This window comes from Pseudorca crassidens, chromosome 2, assembly GCF_039906515.1.
Source record: "Pseudorca crassidens isolate mPseCra1 chromosome 2, mPseCra1.hap1, whole genome shotgun sequence".
NCBI lineage: Eukaryota > Metazoa > Chordata > Mammalia > Artiodactyla > Delphinidae > Pseudorca > Pseudorca crassidens.
Genome location: NC_090297.1, coordinates 111,728,971 through 111,745,071, shown reverse-complemented (window position 1 = coordinate 111,745,071; position 16,101 = coordinate 111,728,971). Strand labels below are relative to the sequence as shown.

At 61.4% G+C, this 16,101-nt stretch overlaps 1 protein-coding gene across 6 annotated transcripts; it reads right to left on the bottom strand.

The window, feature by feature from the left end:
* Positions 1-5: 5 nt before the first annotated feature.
* On the bottom strand, positions 6-15,985 carry ZBTB7B (zinc finger and BTB domain containing 7B). Of its 6 annotated transcripts, none has more exons than XM_067728006.1 (4): positions 15,869-15,985; positions 15,611-15,711; positions 2,703-3,871; positions 6-2,309 (listed from the first exon to the last, which is right to left on the bottom strand). In XM_067728006.1, exons 3-4 carry the CDS (start codon positions 3,863-3,865, stop codon positions 1,844-1,846), a joined length of 1,629 nt encoding a protein of 542 aa, XP_067584107.1. In that variant the 5' UTR covers positions 3,866-3,871; positions 15,611-15,711; positions 15,869-15,985; the 3' UTR covers positions 6-1,843. The 6 variants fall into 6 exon arrangements, with proteins under 6 accessions (XP_067584107.1, XP_067584108.1, XP_067584109.1 ...); XM_067728007.1 differs by having other exon boundaries at positions 15,886-15,935; XM_067728008.1 differs by lacking the exon at positions 15,611-15,711 and having other exon boundaries at positions 15,869-15,933.
* Positions 15,986-16,101: the final 116 nt, after the last annotated feature.

The window sequence follows — 16,101 nt, the reverse complement described above, 5'->3', positions numbered from 1 at the left end:
ACAAGTGTGAATCTTAAATTATTATTTCTTCCTGTCACTTACACCCGAGGTGGGGGGCAGGGCAAGGGGAGGGGAACAGGAGAGGGGGGATTGCCTCCCCCCCACCCCGTAAGGCACTGAGTGGAGAAGCCGCAAGGGGGGAGGGGGGAGGCCACATTGTCCTCACTCCCTGGGGCTAGGCCCCAGGTCTCCTCAGCCCTGGGCTCTCCCATCACCTGAAATGCTAAGATGAGGCCCAGGGCAACCCGACCTCCCCCTACCCCAATATATTACATCATCACTTTTTAAATAGATACAAGGACTGGTCCCGCTACCCCCTCCCTGTGACCCCCCCCACTATTGGGGGTACCTGGGCAGCTGTGCAAATGGGCATGGGGGTGCATGGGGGGGGAGGGAGAGCACCGGGCCCCTGAACCTGCCCCGTTTAAGGAAGGGGAAGAGCCGCCAGGCCAGGGAGGGGAAATAGTGCAAGACAGAGCCCAGGCAGAATGGGGTCCAGCACCCAGCGAGGAAGGTGGGGAGGAGATACCCCCACCCCCAGCAGAATTGGGTAGTTAAAAATCTGAAACTAGATTTCAACAAGACCAACAGAAAAGGCTATGTACAGACCGGGGGTGGATTCAATCCTAAGGGTAGAGTGAGGGGATTACTCTCCCCGACCCAAAAGGAAGCCCGGCTGGCAAGGGTCTGGGGAAAGGATCCCTTTCCCACAGGTCCGCAGCCCACCTTCCTTGCGGCCAAGCAAGAAGCTATCTGCCCCGGCCTTGGCAAGGGGGCGCCGCTCACCAGCTGGGGTGGTGGAGGTTGAGAGAAGACGGCTCGCTGGAAGTGGCCGCCAGGGGCGCTCGCCCGCGCAGGGCACGGCCGCCAGATGGCGCCGGCTCGCCCGTTCTCCGCAAGGCTGCCCCCAACCCCTCACCCTGTCCCACACCCTGCACCGCGCCAGCCCGGGGGCGGCGTGAGTCAGGGGCGGCAGCAGTGTCGGCGGCTCCGGCTTGCACCTGGGCGGGGAGGAGGAGAAGAGGGTAGGCCGCCGCCCGGCCCGCCCTGCCCTCTGGCCCCGGGGAGGGAGCGGCGGGAACAAGACATTCCCTGCCCAGCGACTCGGGAGGGGAGGGGAGGGGAGGAGAACCAGCAGCAGCTCCCGTAGTTGGGCGGGGCCCCTCCCGCTGCCCCCAGGGGCGGGCGAACCAATCAGGCCACCCCGCCCCCTTCTCCAGGACCCCATGACTCAGCGCTGGGAGCAGGGCGGAGGGGGACTAGGATGGCTCCTTCCTTACAGGCCCAGTCCCCCAGTCTTTCAAGCTTCTACCTTGCTTTCCCCCACTTACCCTTCCTTTGCCGCCCCCCTTTGCATAATTCACTGCCAGGAAAAGGGAACAGAAACCAGGAAGGAGGGGTCTCGAAAGGGAGGGGCAGTCCTTCACCCCCTTACACAGCCAAAACCCCAAGGGGCATGGGGGCAGGGCAAGGCTTTGGTCCCAAGCCCCCCACCCCCTAGAAACCCGCATAGCCGAAGAGGGACCCCACAAATCAGAAATACATTATTGCTTCTACTCCCCAGGAGCAGCTGGGGACAGGGACCCCACCTTTACAATGGAGCTGTAAATATATACATGATATCGTATGTATCACTCCTTGGGAGAGCACCCCAATCTGGGGAGCCTCTGCCCCAAAACCTTCTCAGCTTGGAACTGGAATGAGAGCTCTGAGGGAAGGGCCCAATTTCCGATGCCAGGGAGGCTCAGTGCCCGGACCCCAGCGCCGTCTCTGCTGCACACTCCCGCTGCTCAGCATGGGCGTCCCGGCCCCGTGCTGCTCCAGCTCGGCCACTCGTCCCTCTTTAAGAGGACTCCATGGCACCTTCAGCCTGAGGTGTGGTGGGTGCCCCCTCCTCCTCATCGTCATCAGGGGGCCCCGGGGTGGAGACTGGGGGCCCAGTAGGGGCTGGCTCCTCCCAGAATCGAGCCAGAGAGAGTCGGAAGTTGTCCAAGTGGCCATTGGAGAGGTCGAGGCCAGCAGGGGTCGGGGTGGCGGCAGAGGGCGGGGGGTAGTGAGGGGGCGCATCGTCCTTGCGGCGCCGCCGGGTGCGCACCTCCAGGCAGTTCTGGCCTTTGAGGTGGCGCTGCAAGTGGTCCTCCTTGGCGAAAGCCTTGTGGCACAGGTGGCACTCATAGGGCCGGTCCCCTGTGTGCAGGTGCATGTGGTTCTTGAGGTCATAGCTGTGCAGGAAGCGGGCTGGGCAGTGCGAGCATGAGTAGGGGCGCTCTCCTGTGTGCTTCCTCATGTGGATCTTCAGCTTGTCATTCCTGGCACAGGCAAGGGGGAGGGGCAAGGAAATGGTTCAGGATGCGATCCCTGGGTCATCCTGGCCGGGTTCCCAGGCCTCGTCCCACTCCCGTCCCCCACCATTCGTTTCCCTATGACTGCCCCAGGAGACCCTTGCTGACGTGCCTGCAGCTTAACTGGGCCCGGCCACCACCCACTCTGCCTCCAGCACAGCCACATCTTTCATGCCCCAGACCTAGCTCCCTTGACTTTCTTTCTCCTGGTCTCCCTAATCTGGTCTCTCTCCTCACCCTGGGCATCACCACCCCAGTCCCTCCAGGATCACCTGCCTCCATACCTCGGGTCTCATAATCCCTTCCTCACCCCCCGCCTCGACATGGCCCCTGCTGCACCCCTTCCCCGCTGGTGCTCACCGGGTGAAACGGACACCGCAGACTTCACAGGCGAAGGGCTTCTCACCAGTATGGGTCCTCATGTGGCGTGGCAGTTTGCCAGCCCCGTGGATAATCTTGTGGCAGACCGGGCACTCCTGGGGCATCTGGGAGCGGCGTTTGCGCACTAGCTTGTCCTGGCCATCTAGGCCTGGTGCCAGGGTGTCCTGGTGTAGGGAACTCAGGTAGGCCATCAGGTCAGGATCGATGGCATCCTCATCTGAGCCCAGCTCCTCTGGGGACAGCGGGGGCCCGCCACCCTGCGCCAGCCCATAGGCCGGGGGATATGCCAGCTCCTCCTCTTCTTCCTCACCCTCATAGGCCTCATAGCTCAGGGGCCCCTCACGGGGTGAGGCAGTCCCTGTGGGAGGGCTGTAGCTGTCCCCCAGCCTACTGCCCCCGCTGCTGCCCACTCTGCCTGCCGCCTCCTCCTCCTCCTCGTAGGTCAAGGGATGGGTGGGCACTGTGGGCACTTCAGGCACTAGGTGGTTTGCCCGGGCCCCCTTGGTCTGCAGGAAAGCTTTTCGTGGCTTGCGGCTGCGGCGGGCGACAGGCCGAGGGGGCGGCGGCAGCGGCGGTGGGAGGGGCACCTGTGGAGGGCTGTCTTCACCGTTGGGAACTCCCGAGGCTGAAGCTGTGGCTGTGGCGAAGGCCTCCAGGTACTGGCGAGCTCGCTCACAGTCGTCCTCGTCAGGGCTGGGAGCTTCTAGTCCGCTCCCCTGCAGAATCTCCATGCAGGCAGCGATGACACACGGGATCTCCAGCAGCCGCGCAGCCTGGAGCACTGCCGGCATGTTGGCGCTGCTGGTGGTCAGTGTGGCTGTATAGGCAAACTCGAGCAGGGCACCCAGTGCCTCCGGCCCCACAAAGTCCAGCTCACACACACCGGCCCCTGCTCCCCCGGCAGCCACCCCGCCGCCCCCAGCGCTCAGGACCGCCCCGCCACCGCCCTCCGTGAAGAGCTTCTTGAAGTAGTGGCTGCAAGCAGCCAGCACAGCCCGGTGGGTGCGGTATTCAAGGCCCTGTGTCCGGATGGTGAGGTCACATAGGTGGCCCAGCTGGCGCTGCTCATTGAGGCAGCTCAGGAGCTCACTGCTGTGGTCTGGGAATGGAATCCCGATCAGGTCGTCCTCGGGGCTCCCCATCTTCTCCTGCAGTCAAGCAGAGAGGGAGGTTAAGAGCGCTCAGCCCTGCAAGGTGGTCCAGGGAAGGGATATATACCAACGTTGGCCAGGTGACTGCAGACTACTTAGACGGTCTTCTAAGTACTTTACACCCACTTCATCTTCCACAACCTTCTAAAGTAACAGTTATCATTCATTTCACAGACAGGAACCTGAGGTGCAGACAGGTGAAGCAACTTTCTATGTTAAGTGCAGAAGAGGTTCAAAGCCAGGCGATGGGCCCAGAGTCCGTGTTCCTAAGCACTGTGCACTGTTCTGCCTCTGTGAGAGCAGGAGCCCTGCCTTTCTGGCCTTTCCTAGAGACCCGTCTGCTTCACGGGTCTGCCCCATTCCCCATCCCTTTGGAAGAAGCACTGGACTGGGAGAAAGGATGCCTGGGTTCTGGTTCAGGCTTCATGAAGAGTTGGCTGAAGGACTCTGGGTGGCTCTGGCAGCCAGCCTCAGTCATCTGAAAAGTGGGGTAACAGTCTTTGTGATGGAACCTCCTCTCAGCCCAGAGAGAGGCCAATGAGAGAGTTCAGATTCACATTGCGCCAAGGACTGTTCAAGGCAAGGTCAGGTGCTTTAACTTATGTTATCTCCCTAAAGCATTTGGTGTACAGTAAAACACTATGCAAACCTGAGAGGTGGCTTCCCAGCACCCTCCTCCTCCTCCTTCCCCACCCACTAAAAGTTCATCTCCCCTTCTAGATCCCCCCTTCTAGAGGCCAAAAGGGAAACACAGCTCCCAGCATCCCTCCCCCCACATCCTCCCCTCCCCCATGGGGCCAAGGAGCAGCCACCCTTTGCTGGGGTGTCGCTGGCTGGCGCGGGTGCTTCCTGCCCCGCACCGATAAGCATCGTCCCCGCCCCCTCTCCCACTGCCAATAGGCCAAGTTCCAGTCCCACCCCTCCCCCACTGGGCTACCACCACCACCTCTCCCTCCCCATTCCCATCCAGTCAGGAGAGTCCCCCGTCTCCAGAGGACCATCTTTCACCCTCTATGCTTTCCCCTCCAAGGCAGAGCCACAGAAGGTGCAGAGCTGCCAGCAATCCCGAGGCTGGTGGAGGGGAGGGGAGGGGTAGTAGAGGGAGTCTGGCCTGGAAGTGGGGAGATCTGCTTTAAGTCCTGGCTCTGCTACTATCTTTTTTTTAACCATACCATTAATATTTATTTATTATTATTTTTAAACATCTTTATAAGTATTCTGCTGCTATCTTGCTGAATGACCTTGGGCAAGTCATTTCTCTCTGTGCTTCAATTTCCTCACTGTACAAGGAGGGGCTGGGAATGGATGCCCCATGGGCTCAGCCCTTCAGCCCTGACATTTGGTGGGTCTGGAGCAACTGGAGACAGAGTTGGGGCCTGGAAAGAGCTGGGCTCGGGAGTCATCCAGGCTTGAGTTTGAATCCTCCGTCTGCGGCTGATTAGCTCTGTGACCTTAAACAAGTGATTTAATCTCTGGACCTCTTTCCTCATCTCTAATATGGGATCATTCCACCTGACTCCTAGGGCTGTGGTGAAGGTTAAATGAGACCGTGGGTGGCACAATGCCTTAACACACACAGTAGGGGCTCAATAAATATTCTGGCCTTGGCAAGGAGAAACAAGGCCTCACCTAGAGGCAGATTCCACTACACAGGTGGTGTCTGCTGGGAAACAAGTCTGTCTCCCTCCCTCAAATCACCCCAGGAAGTCAGGTTACTACTAGCTACATGACCTTGGACCAGTCACTTCCTTTCCTGAGGAGACCTGTTTCCTCATCTGTAAAATTAAAGACTGACCTAGATGATCCTTAGGGCAAGTCCCACTGACATTTTGTCAGTGTCTTCTCTGCCACTCCCAACAGCTGCTCAGTGTTGGCCATTGATGGGGAAGATTTTGGGAGGGGGGGTTGGAGGAGTCAAGGGCTACAGGTTTCCTCTTGAGGACACAAGAACTGCATTGTTTCTGCCTGCCTCGCTGTCCCAGCACCAGAACGCCTGCGCGGAAGCCATGAGTGAGCAGCACCCATGTGGCTCATAAGCCACAGCCAGACACCCTTAGACAGCCCACCCCTTCCCACCTTAAGTCCCCAGATCACTTCTCTCCCTAGGGGCCAAGCAGTCTGGGAGCACTCCCAGTTTCCTTTGGTTCCCCTACCTGTACTTTACAAATACTACAAGAGGCAAATGGCCCCAGGACTTAGAAACAAACAAAATCGGGTGGGCAGCAGCAGTGGCCACTCAAGCAGCAATGGGCTCCCTCCTGGGCCCAAGCAAATCCTGTCCCTCCTGAGGGGGATGGGTGGGGCTGTCCTCGATGTCCATTGGCCCGGGGCTGGGCACCCGCAGGCACGTGGCTAACCCCATCCCTCTCCCTCCTTCCCTCCACACCCCACCCATTCCCGCTGTTAAGCCCGCCTCCCTTCTCCCACCCCAGGGCCGTCTCCGAGGCAACTTGGTGTGGCGGGTGCGCTGATTGGCTGACCCCGCTGTCAGGTCACAGGCTCTGGCTGGTTCACGATGCAACTCACTCAGGCCTGGCTCGGGCAGGGGTGGGTGTTTAACCCCTTGGGCCTAACCCTGTGGCCACGAGGTACCAATGAAGGAAGGGAGAGGCAGAGGACACACGTGGGAAGGGGAGGTGTTCACATGGTTCTCTAGCTTCTGGGAAACTCCCCTAGCCCTTACCCAGGGCTCTGGCACCCATGCTAACTTAGGTGCCACCTGGAACTAGGCTGATGCCAACCAGGCCAAGGGGATACTCCTAGCCCCATCATCTGGGAGGGGCTGCTGGGGTGGAGGCTTCCCCCTTCTTTCTTCCAGGGTGGGGCACTGGTGCCAGGATGCCCACCCCACCTTGGGCACCCTTCCCACCTCTGTATCCCAGAGGGCCCAGCCCCCCGACGCCCATAAGTGTCCCCACCCAGCCTGGCATGCCCCCTCTTGCTAAGACCTTGTGGGCATGGGCGTGTGTGGTGGCTGGGGGGGCAGCTGTGCCAGGGAGCCAGGCAAGGTCTGTTTGGTCTGTTTGCCTGGTAGGGGGAAGAACTGGGGGCCCCACCCCATCTCTCCCCACTTTCCCGCCACCCCCCAGGCTCCCCTCACTGTCAGGCCTGCTAGACCGGCCAAGCCGGTGGGCAGCTCTCTTGAAACTGGGCCCTGAGTCAAGCTTGCCCCATCTTTGGTGGGGGGAAGACTTTGGGGTTAGAAAGGTGGGAGGGGGCAAAGGGGGGAGCCCCTATCACCTACCCCTCAGTGCCCAAGGGCACCTGCCAAGGTGTGTCCACCACCAAGAAACCAAAAGGTAGAGGGCACTGGCCCTGGCATGGGAAGGAAAAGGAGGCTGGAACTCTTTCCAGGTGCTGACCACCGGCAGTGTCCAGTGCAGGGCTGGGGGCACCAGGGCCAACACCACCGGCTCGAGCCAGCTGAAGAGCTGGGATATGAGGCCCTGAACGGGGCAGCTGAATAAAGCTGGCCCCCCTTCCCCACACCCTGGGGATTAGGGGAGTAAGGCTTAGTGTGGGGGGCAGCAGGCGGAAACAGGATTAGCGGCGGAGAAAATAGATATGGGCCTGAGACACAGGCACACAGAGCCACCCCTCCCCAAGCCTGGAGGCCCCCACCTCTGGGCTCTGCCGGAGAGCCTGAGAGGGACCTGGCCAGTCCTCTCCAGGTGTAGCAACGTGGGGTGGGGGAGGTTGAGGACCAGGCTGTGACACCGCCTGCCAGGGTGATGGAGAGGCCTGGCACTCTTCCCACCTTAGCCGGCCACCCTTCCCCCTTACTTCTTTCTCCTTTCTGCCCCCCTCCAACCCCCACCCCAACTCCAGCCTCAGGTTCTCTTCCTGTTTTTTTGGAGCTAAGTTTGCACGAAGCCAGGGCTTTGGCCTGTGGCTGGACCAGGGGGGTGGGGAAATAGGACAGCCAGTCCAAAGTCCTCAGGGACCCAGGAATCCTAGTTCCCCAGCTTCTCTCACCCCTTCTTAGGGTCTCTGAGGCCCAGGGGCTGAAGCCATCTGGCCTGCCCAGTTGGGAAGTCAGGGTGAGGGGTTGAGGTGAATCCCCTTGAGGATTGGAATGGCTTTGAAGGAGAGGCCCTTGGCCCAGGGATGCCCTAGGCATTTATGGAGCCCTTCCCTCTCCACCCCAGCCCCTCCAAGCTAGTACATGCCTTCCCCATCCCCCATAGGCCGCTTCCCCCTCCTAACCTCACCACCCCCAGCACTCACACTTCCTGGGGGCCGAGGCGGGGAAGAGAGACCGCAAGCCACGAAGGGGGAAGGAGGCAAGGGGAGTTGGCTGCTTCCCGGTGCCGTGGGGGTTAAGCCTCTCCTCCCTCAAAATCCCCAATTCCTGGTGCTTCAGCTCCTGACAGGAGGGAGACCTCAGTGTCCCCCCACATTTTCTTTCCATGACAACTGCCCTAGTCCACAGCCGCTCAGGCCGCATCAGGGTAAATCTGAGGGAGATAAAAGATGGCGGAGGAAGGAATGGGGGCAACTCCGTCTTCCCCAGCCTTCCCCTCTTGTCCTTTGGGAACGAGGCCCTCTCCACTCTTGGCCCCTTTTCTTGGCCTCTTCCTGTCCCCTTACCGCCTTCTCGGACCCTTGTCTCCCCTCTCCGCGACTCATCCTTTGCTTTCCTTCCTTCAGCCCTTGCGAGGCTCCCGCTTCCTCTCTACCGCGTCTATGTCCGTAGGCCTCCGAGGAATCATCCCTACCTCTCCTTTCTTTTCCCTTTTGGTTCTATCGCTCAAGCCTCCTCACTTCCTCCATTTCATCTTGCTCTGAGCATCCCTTCTCTTCTCCCCAGGCAGGCGCAGTGTGGAGAGGGGCAGAGGAATTAAATCAAGATGCCAGGCCTGCCCTCCAAGGCCTGGTCTTGCCATGAGATGGTCACATGTAAGGTACCCACGGCCCCATTTTGGATGAAGCACAGGGCCAAAATTTGGGGGACAGTTGGGGAAGATGGGAGGGGGTGGTACAGTGAGAGCGGATGTCGGGTGGGGTGAGGGGGATAGCCTAGGCCTCTCTGCCCGTCAGAATTTCCAGCCCTGGAGCTGCTGGACTTTCCCCAGAGGCTGCCCACCCTAGGCCAGGCAACTGTGCACTTGGACAGACCCTGGTCATCAGGGTTCCCAGCGGGGGTCTGCCGGAGCAGTGCCAGATACCCTTAGGGCCTGAGGAGACCACACAGGGTGCCAGGGTCTGCCCTGTGCCCACCCCCTCCCCCCAGTCTAGCGTCTCCGGCTGGGTAACCGAGCCGGCTGGTAACCCCACACCCGCCAAGCCGCCAGCAGAAACCTGAGCCCCCCAGCCCCAGAGGACACCCCGGCCCGATCCCCGGAGCCCGGCTCCCTGCCAGCCTGTCCAACCTCCTGTCCTGGCCCAGCAACCCCTCGGCTCCCGTAGGCCCCTTCTTCTGCTCTCCTGTCCTCCTGGGTCCCCCAGACACAGACGCTTCCCCACGCTCCAGCTCCTCAGCCCCTCAGTTCCTAAACTGCCCCCTGTGAAGTTCAGACACCCTCTTCCTAGCCTGTTTTTCAGTCCCTCTCTGACCCTTGGCCAATTCTAGGCCTCCAAGCCTCCCCTGGGGCCTGATCTCCCAAGCCAGAGTGTGGCCTACTCACCTGAACGCTGAGGGGCCTTGCCGGCAACTCCTCTCGGCCCCTGGGGGGAGCAGGTTGGGAGGGGTGGGGGAGGGCCGGGCTGGGGGGGAGGTAGGGTGGCTGTTCCCCGCTCCAGCTCCCTCCTTCAAAGGGGCCGCCCACGACTTGGCCCAGCCCCTCCCCCCTACAGCCTTAACTCTCTGGGTGCTGTCCCCCCTCCCCCCAGATGGAGGGAGGGGTTACCAGAGGCCTGGCAGCGTGGGAGAGGGCCTAGAGTCTCTGCCTGTGGTGCCCGAAGCCCCAGCTGTATCCACCCTGGCCCGTCCTCTCTCAGTCCTAAAAGGGGAAAAAGGTGAGCAGTAGGAAAGGTAGGAGCTGGGACAGTCCAGGAGGACAGAGGTGAGGAGGAGCAATGGGAGAGGCTGCTGGAGGTGGGACCAGGAGAAGGAAGAAGGGAAGGGAGGGGAGGGGACAGGAGGCAGCAGTGGCCAGAAGCGGGAGGAGGGGAACCCTGGACAGGCAGTGCCAGGGGTGACAGGTGCCTAGGTCCCAGCCCCTCAGGGCATATGGTATAATAGGGGAACACAGGGAGGCCCTCCAGACCCCAGTATGTCCCTCAGCACCCCTGGGAGCTGGCCGAATTCTCCCCACTCTGTACTGGGCTGGGGCCCTCAGGGGCTGGGCAAGGCAGCACCCCGCCCTCCCCATGCCTCACCCCAAACCCACTCACATACCACAGTTCCTTGCCCGGGCACCAGCCCCTGCCAACCAGGCCAGGGGGCAGCACTTGTGCCAGCCCCCAATGGCCAGGAGGATCAGGGGGACAGAGCTGGCCTGAGGGGGGTGGACAGATGGGGGGAGCTGTGGGCACCGAAAGAGGAAGGAGCCGGGAGGGGGCATCTGCTGGGAAGCGGCTAGCCCCACCCCTTGCGTAAGCTGCTGCCACCCTGGCTGGTTGGGTGGGACCCGCCTGGGCCTGAGGGGTAACTCAGGAGGGCTCTGAGCCCAGAGATGGGTGGGCCACAAAGTTCCACTTAAACAGCTTCTGGGGTCTCTTATTCCTGGAACGAGGCGTGCCCTAGGTCCCCCAGACACTAGGCCATCCCAAGTCCTACTGGGCTGGGAGGGGGCACCACAGAAATGCCCCCTAAAATATCCCCTCCCCTTTCCCCCCAACAGCTGCTGGCTCAATGCCGCTGGCCTGCTGCCCCTCACCAGCTCCCGGCCCGGTTGGCACCTACCCACCAGGATGCTGGCAGTCCTGCCCTCCTCTCCCTCCTACCCCCCTGGCTCCCAGCGCCCCATGCCAACTGTGGGCCTCGGGTGGGGGAGGGTCACCCCTGTGCCTTGGTGCCAGCTAGGCGGGCCCAGGCCCTTAGGTCCTACAGATAAGGCACAAGACCCTGTTCTCAAGCCATCTCCTCAAGAGGCAGCGCACGGGTTAGGGCCTACACAAAGAGAGCCCAGGGGGCTATGGCCAGCTTGATGAGCAGTTATTGAAGGCTCTACCCCCCAAGGTGGGGGCCAGTGTCTCTCCCTGCCACCAGGTGCCAGCCTCCCGGCATTCCCCCTGCCCAAGCATTTGCTTGGGCACCAAAGTCCCTGATATTCCTGAGTGCCCTAGTGCCTGCAGCCTGTGAGGGAGTGGGGCGGGGCTGCTCTCTGCCCTTTGATCCCCATAAAGGGAGGGAACCAGCCTAGGGGGCAGGGGGCAGGGAGGGAGTTCATGGGGCCTCTCCGTTTCACCCGTGCCAGGGGCAGCAGGGCAGGGTGTGGGCATCTCTTGGGTGGGGCCCTCAGGTGAGAATGGGTAGCATGTCTCAGCAGGGGGGATGGACGTCAATCATGGGTACATGGTGTCATGTGGGAACAAGATGGTGAGGACAAGGTGGGGGGATGCAGAGGGTCCCCACATTCCAAATCATCCCAGTCCGCTTTTAGCCCCATCCAGAAAAATGTCCAGACTTAACCAAACTGAGAGATCAAGGAGGACTACAACTCCCAGTATGCACCACAATTGCTTTGCATGTACCTTGGGAGCTGTAGTTCCCTTGAGAAGCCCAGTGCTCTCCTCTTCCCCAGAGCCTTGCTGATGGGGTGGGGAGGGCAGAGCAGAGGACTTGGTTATGAATCTCCAAGGGGACTGTGTTTAGAAGAGGTACAAGGCAGGAGGTCCATGGTGGGGGGAGAGGACCCCCTCCCAGGCAAAGGGGGAGGAAAGGAGGAAGGAAGGAGGAGAGGATGTCTGTTGAAAGGAGCATATGGGTGGGGAGGAGTTGGGGGGAGTGGTGGAAACAGGAAGGAAACTGAAGCCAGAGACATGAGGTCGAAAGCAAGGGCCTGGTGGAGCCCCACTCCGAGGCTCAGCAAGGACTGGGAAGGCATTTCCCCCTGCTGGGCCTCGGCACCATTCTGGTGGTCTGGGGAGGCATAAGAGGAATTAGTGATGTCAAGTCACAGTAGACTGGTGTGTTTGCGGGGGTCACTGGCTCCATTTGCCTGCCACCAGCCCTCTTTTGTCCAGGGCACCCCAACTCCCGGATCTGGCACGGGTATCTGCTGGCTGGAGAGCTCTGAAAGCTGACTAGGTTCTAGGATGCTAGCAGGAAGAGGAAGGGGTTGGGGGAGGTTAGGGCCAGGCCTGATGGGTATGGTGGAAGGAGACATGTATGGGGTTAGGCCCAGGTGTGAGGTCAAGGAATTGTGCTGGCAAATGAGGATGCCATCCTCTAGGGCTGAGGCCATAGCAACTGGGAGGCCTCAGTGAAGAGAGGGCTAAGATGCCAAGGAAGGCCACCAGCCTCCCACCCATCCCAGGCTGTGGGACAGAATGAAGAAGGCAGCCCTTTCCAGTGTCCCTGTGGAATTTAATTGCTAAAGGTAGCTTTTCCCCTTGTGCCAGGCAGCCTGTGAACATTAACGGTGGCAACTCAGGGGACCAGATGGCAGCTGGGTGCCTTTTCTTAGTGGGGGTGGAGGTCAGAAGTGGGCAGAGGCTCTGCTTCCAGGCCACTTTCCCTGGGCTCCCCAAGGTTCTGGGACAGATGCTTATAGGCCCCAGCCAAGACTCTTGCCAAGACCTGGGTCTGGCTGGGTGGTGGGTCATTCTTGCCTCTCCAAGGCCTTTGATGGTGGGCAACAGTAGCTCTTACCCCTTCCCCCCAGTCCCCCAGGCCCGCCTTGGCGCCTGGCCGCCTGTGTGTTGGCAGGACTGGTGGAGGGGGGGGCGGCGAGGCAACTTCAAACTGTCCGGGCAAAACGTCAAGTTTACTCACGAGTTTACTCAGCAGAAGGAGGGGGAAGAGGCCAGGGCAGGCACACCCCATGCCAGGGTCCTATCCGTCTGCTTTTCCCCACCTTCCTCCCCCACCCTCCTCTTCAGTCCTAGGCCAAAACAGGCATAGGCCCCAAGGCCTGGTAGCAGGGCAGTCTTAACTCTCGGAAGGTCAGGGAACCAAGCAGGCTGGAGGCAGGAAGCCCTGAAGCAGGCCCAGAGGCTTCTATCAGAGTGCAGTGCCCTGCCTGGAGCCCATTCACTACCCGTCTTGGGACCTCGGCCTTAGGCCAGAACTGGGTCTCTTAGCCACCAAGAAGGGGGCAGTACCAGGCCAGGCCTCCTCCATCTGACCAGTCCCCTGGGGGCAGTGGCTTCTGACCCCAAATGCCCAGTACTAGGCTGTGCCTCAGGCAGCATGATGCCATCTGGGCAGCCATAGGATCAGGGGCTGGTTCTCTAGGCCTTGACTTGGAATGAGGGGCCAGCACCCTATCTGACCTACTTCCCTTTCCTCCCCACCTGCTTTCATTCTCTGCTTTTCTCCCCCAGCCTTCACTGTCCCCACCCCAGAGGCGCTCCGCCCCCCATGCCCGCTGGGCCCCCTCCCCCACCCTTCCCCAGGGTGCCAAGTGCAAGCACACAAAGGGCCCGATGGTGCATTGTTAGCCCAGCCCCCGCTGCCCGCCTCGCCCTCCCGGGGCAGGCACTAGGCCAAGGAGGAGCTGGGGGCCCTGGGTGCCAGGGGGCACCATGGGGAAGGGGGAAGAGGTCAGCACCTGTCTCCCAGTCCCTGGGGTCCATGTCAGCCAGAGCTGAGCAGTGATGAGAGTACCCCATTAGAGCAGGCCTCTCTCCTTGACACCTGAGCCTAGTGGGCACTGCCTTCTTTCTTCCCCAGAGCCCCCTTTGGGTGGTATTAACCCCTTCTTGACCCCTGTGCTAAGGTTGGGGGGTGTGGTACCCAAGGGAGGGGACAGTGTCTGGGGGTGCCAGCAGGCTGTGTGGTGCTCACAGCAACCATGTAACAGAGGCACGCTGGGGGAGCCGGGGTCCCGAGGGCCAGGGACAGGAGGCAATGACAGAGATTTCTTCTTGTTTCATCAGCTGCTCCAGGGGAGCCCCCTGCCCTTGTCCCCAGTCACCACTGAGGAGGAACACTAAATGTTACCCAAACTCAGTCACAAATATGTCCCTCTCCAGCCCAGCACAACACTCCATATGCCCACTGTCCCCTCCCAACCTGATGCCCACTCCATGCCAGCTCTCCCAGCAGTGCCAGGAGGGTACAGGGGTGACCAAACCAGTTGGTGTGTGTGGGGGGAGCAGGAGGCAACCCCATAATCATCCAGGCTCACCCCCCTATACACATGCACCCTCAGGAAACAGAGTTCCCATCCTGGTTTAACCCCTCACCGCCCAATCTGGCTCCCCCTGCCCCTTGATAAACTGTCTCCCTCCTCCAGGAATAAGTTGGGGGAAGGCGGAATAGCTGCGCTGACTCATTCCCATTCTCAGCTGCAGCTAGGGGTCTCCAAGGCACTCGGGTGGGGGTCAATTCAAGAACGCCCTCCACCTGGCCCGGAAGCCAGGACAGCCTGCTGGTCTCCCCCTCTCCCCAGCACCCACTTCCGGTGTCCCAAACTAGGTCAGCAGCGCTCGTTTCCTGTGGGTCAGCTAGCACCCGCGCCTCTGCCCCTCCCCTGCTCCGGACCCAGACTCCCCGCCCCCCGCCCCCCAGGGCGCCCCGAGGTCTCACCACGTCTCAGCCGCCCTTTGATACGTGGGGGTTGTGCGGGGCGGGGGGCAGGGGACCCGCCCTCTCTCCAAACACTAGCAGGGCCGGGGCGCCTGGGCAGGCACGTGTCCGGGCACAACCCGCTGCCCACGCCGCCCCCCCACTCCCGGCCCCCCCTCGCTCTGGCCGGGACACGTCGCTCTCTTACTTGGGGTGGGGTGGGAGGAGAGAGAGAAAGCTGGAAATTGAAAGCAGCGCCCCCCACCCCTTTGAATGGCAGCCCTCTACCAGCGGCGCTCAGAGTAGGTTCTACAACAACACAGTAGCGACCCCCACTCCGGGTAGGGGCAGGTGCGCCGGCGCCTGTTGGGGGACGGGTAATAGGTAGAATTCTTCCCAGTCGCCCACCCTCGCTCTTGGGCTCTGGGGGCCGGAGCTGGCTTTGAAAAGGTGGCGGCGGTACTGGAGCCTGAACGAAGAGAGTGGGATTGAGGGGAGGCGGAGAGAGGGGTCGTTCTATATTCGCTCGGAGGTTGTCGCTGAGTCCCACTACCAGCGAGAGAGCGCGACTCTGGAAGCGCAAGAAACCGAATAGTCCAGCCGGTAACTTTCCCCCAAGCCGCGGCTCCTCCTGTGCTCCCCCCACCCCCCATGCAACTGGCCCGGGTCCAACCCACCGCGCCAGGGGGCGCGGAGTTGGGGGGGGAGCGTTGTCCTAGTTAGAATCCGTCAGCGTTTCCATTCCCTCTACTCGGACGGGTCGGGGGTCTCCCCCTAAAGTCACGAAGGAGACTGGGGGAGCGCTCAGCGCCGCCTCACCCTCTCTCCATCCCGGAGCCGCCAGTCTGTCTGATCCCAGAAGTGAAGAGAAAGTTTCTGGGGACCCTCCGCCCTGGGTTGGGGGCGGCTGTAGTTCCTTCTCTACCTTTCCTCCCAGTTAAAATCAATTCCAAAGACCCGGAGTGTTGGGAAGGCACAGGGAAGGGGAGTGGTGGGAATCTGGTCTGCGTGCGTGTGTGTATGTGGGGGGGTCCCACTTACAGGACGGACGAAGGACACTGCAGCAGTCTCGAGTATGGGGGACCTCTAGCCAGGAGACAAAAGTGGGGTACACTCACCTCTCTGCCTTTGGGTCCGCTGGCTGGAGCTGCTGAGGCTCCGGGTGTGGGGAGAAGCGCGTCCCCCGCCAGGCCCGGGGGCTTGGGGCCCTGCTCCGGTCCTGGTCAGAAGGCCGCGGTCAGTGGCTCGCCGCTCTCTGCTGGGGGGCTCCTCCTCCGCAGCCCTCTGCCTCCTCCTGCCGCCCGCCCCCCCCTCGGCCGCCGAGAACCGTACATTCACCTGGCTCCCACCCGCCCCCCCCTCAGGGCCCGCCTCACCTGTCCTGCTGTCTCACCTGTCCTCCTGCTTGCTTTCCCCCCATCCCTCCCCCCGCCCCCTGCCACCCCCCAAACTCCCCCTCCCAACCCTTAGCAACACCCTCTGTCACTTCCTGGTTTTTCACCCGCCCCCCCAGGCCCCCCTCCCTCCGCCCAATAAGGACATAAACTTCAACCCCTTGGTCCAGCCAGTCTCTGCAGGGCGCAGATGGATCCCTCCCTCCTTTTTCGCT

Excerpts from the sequence above, each read along its gene's own strand:
- ZBTB7B (XM_067728005.1), bottom strand. The coding sequence starts at position 15,912 with ATGGGGGGAAAGCAAGCAGGAGGACAG. Across the intron at positions 3,872-15,885 it reads GAAAGCAAGCAGGAGGACAG|GAGAAGATGGGGAGCCCCGA; the intron begins GTGAGACAGCAG and ends GCTTGACTGCAG. Across the intron at positions 2,310-2,702 it reads TGCGGTGTCCGTTTCACCCG|GAATGACAAGCTGAAGATCC; the intron begins GTGAGCACCAGC and ends TGCCTGTGCCAG.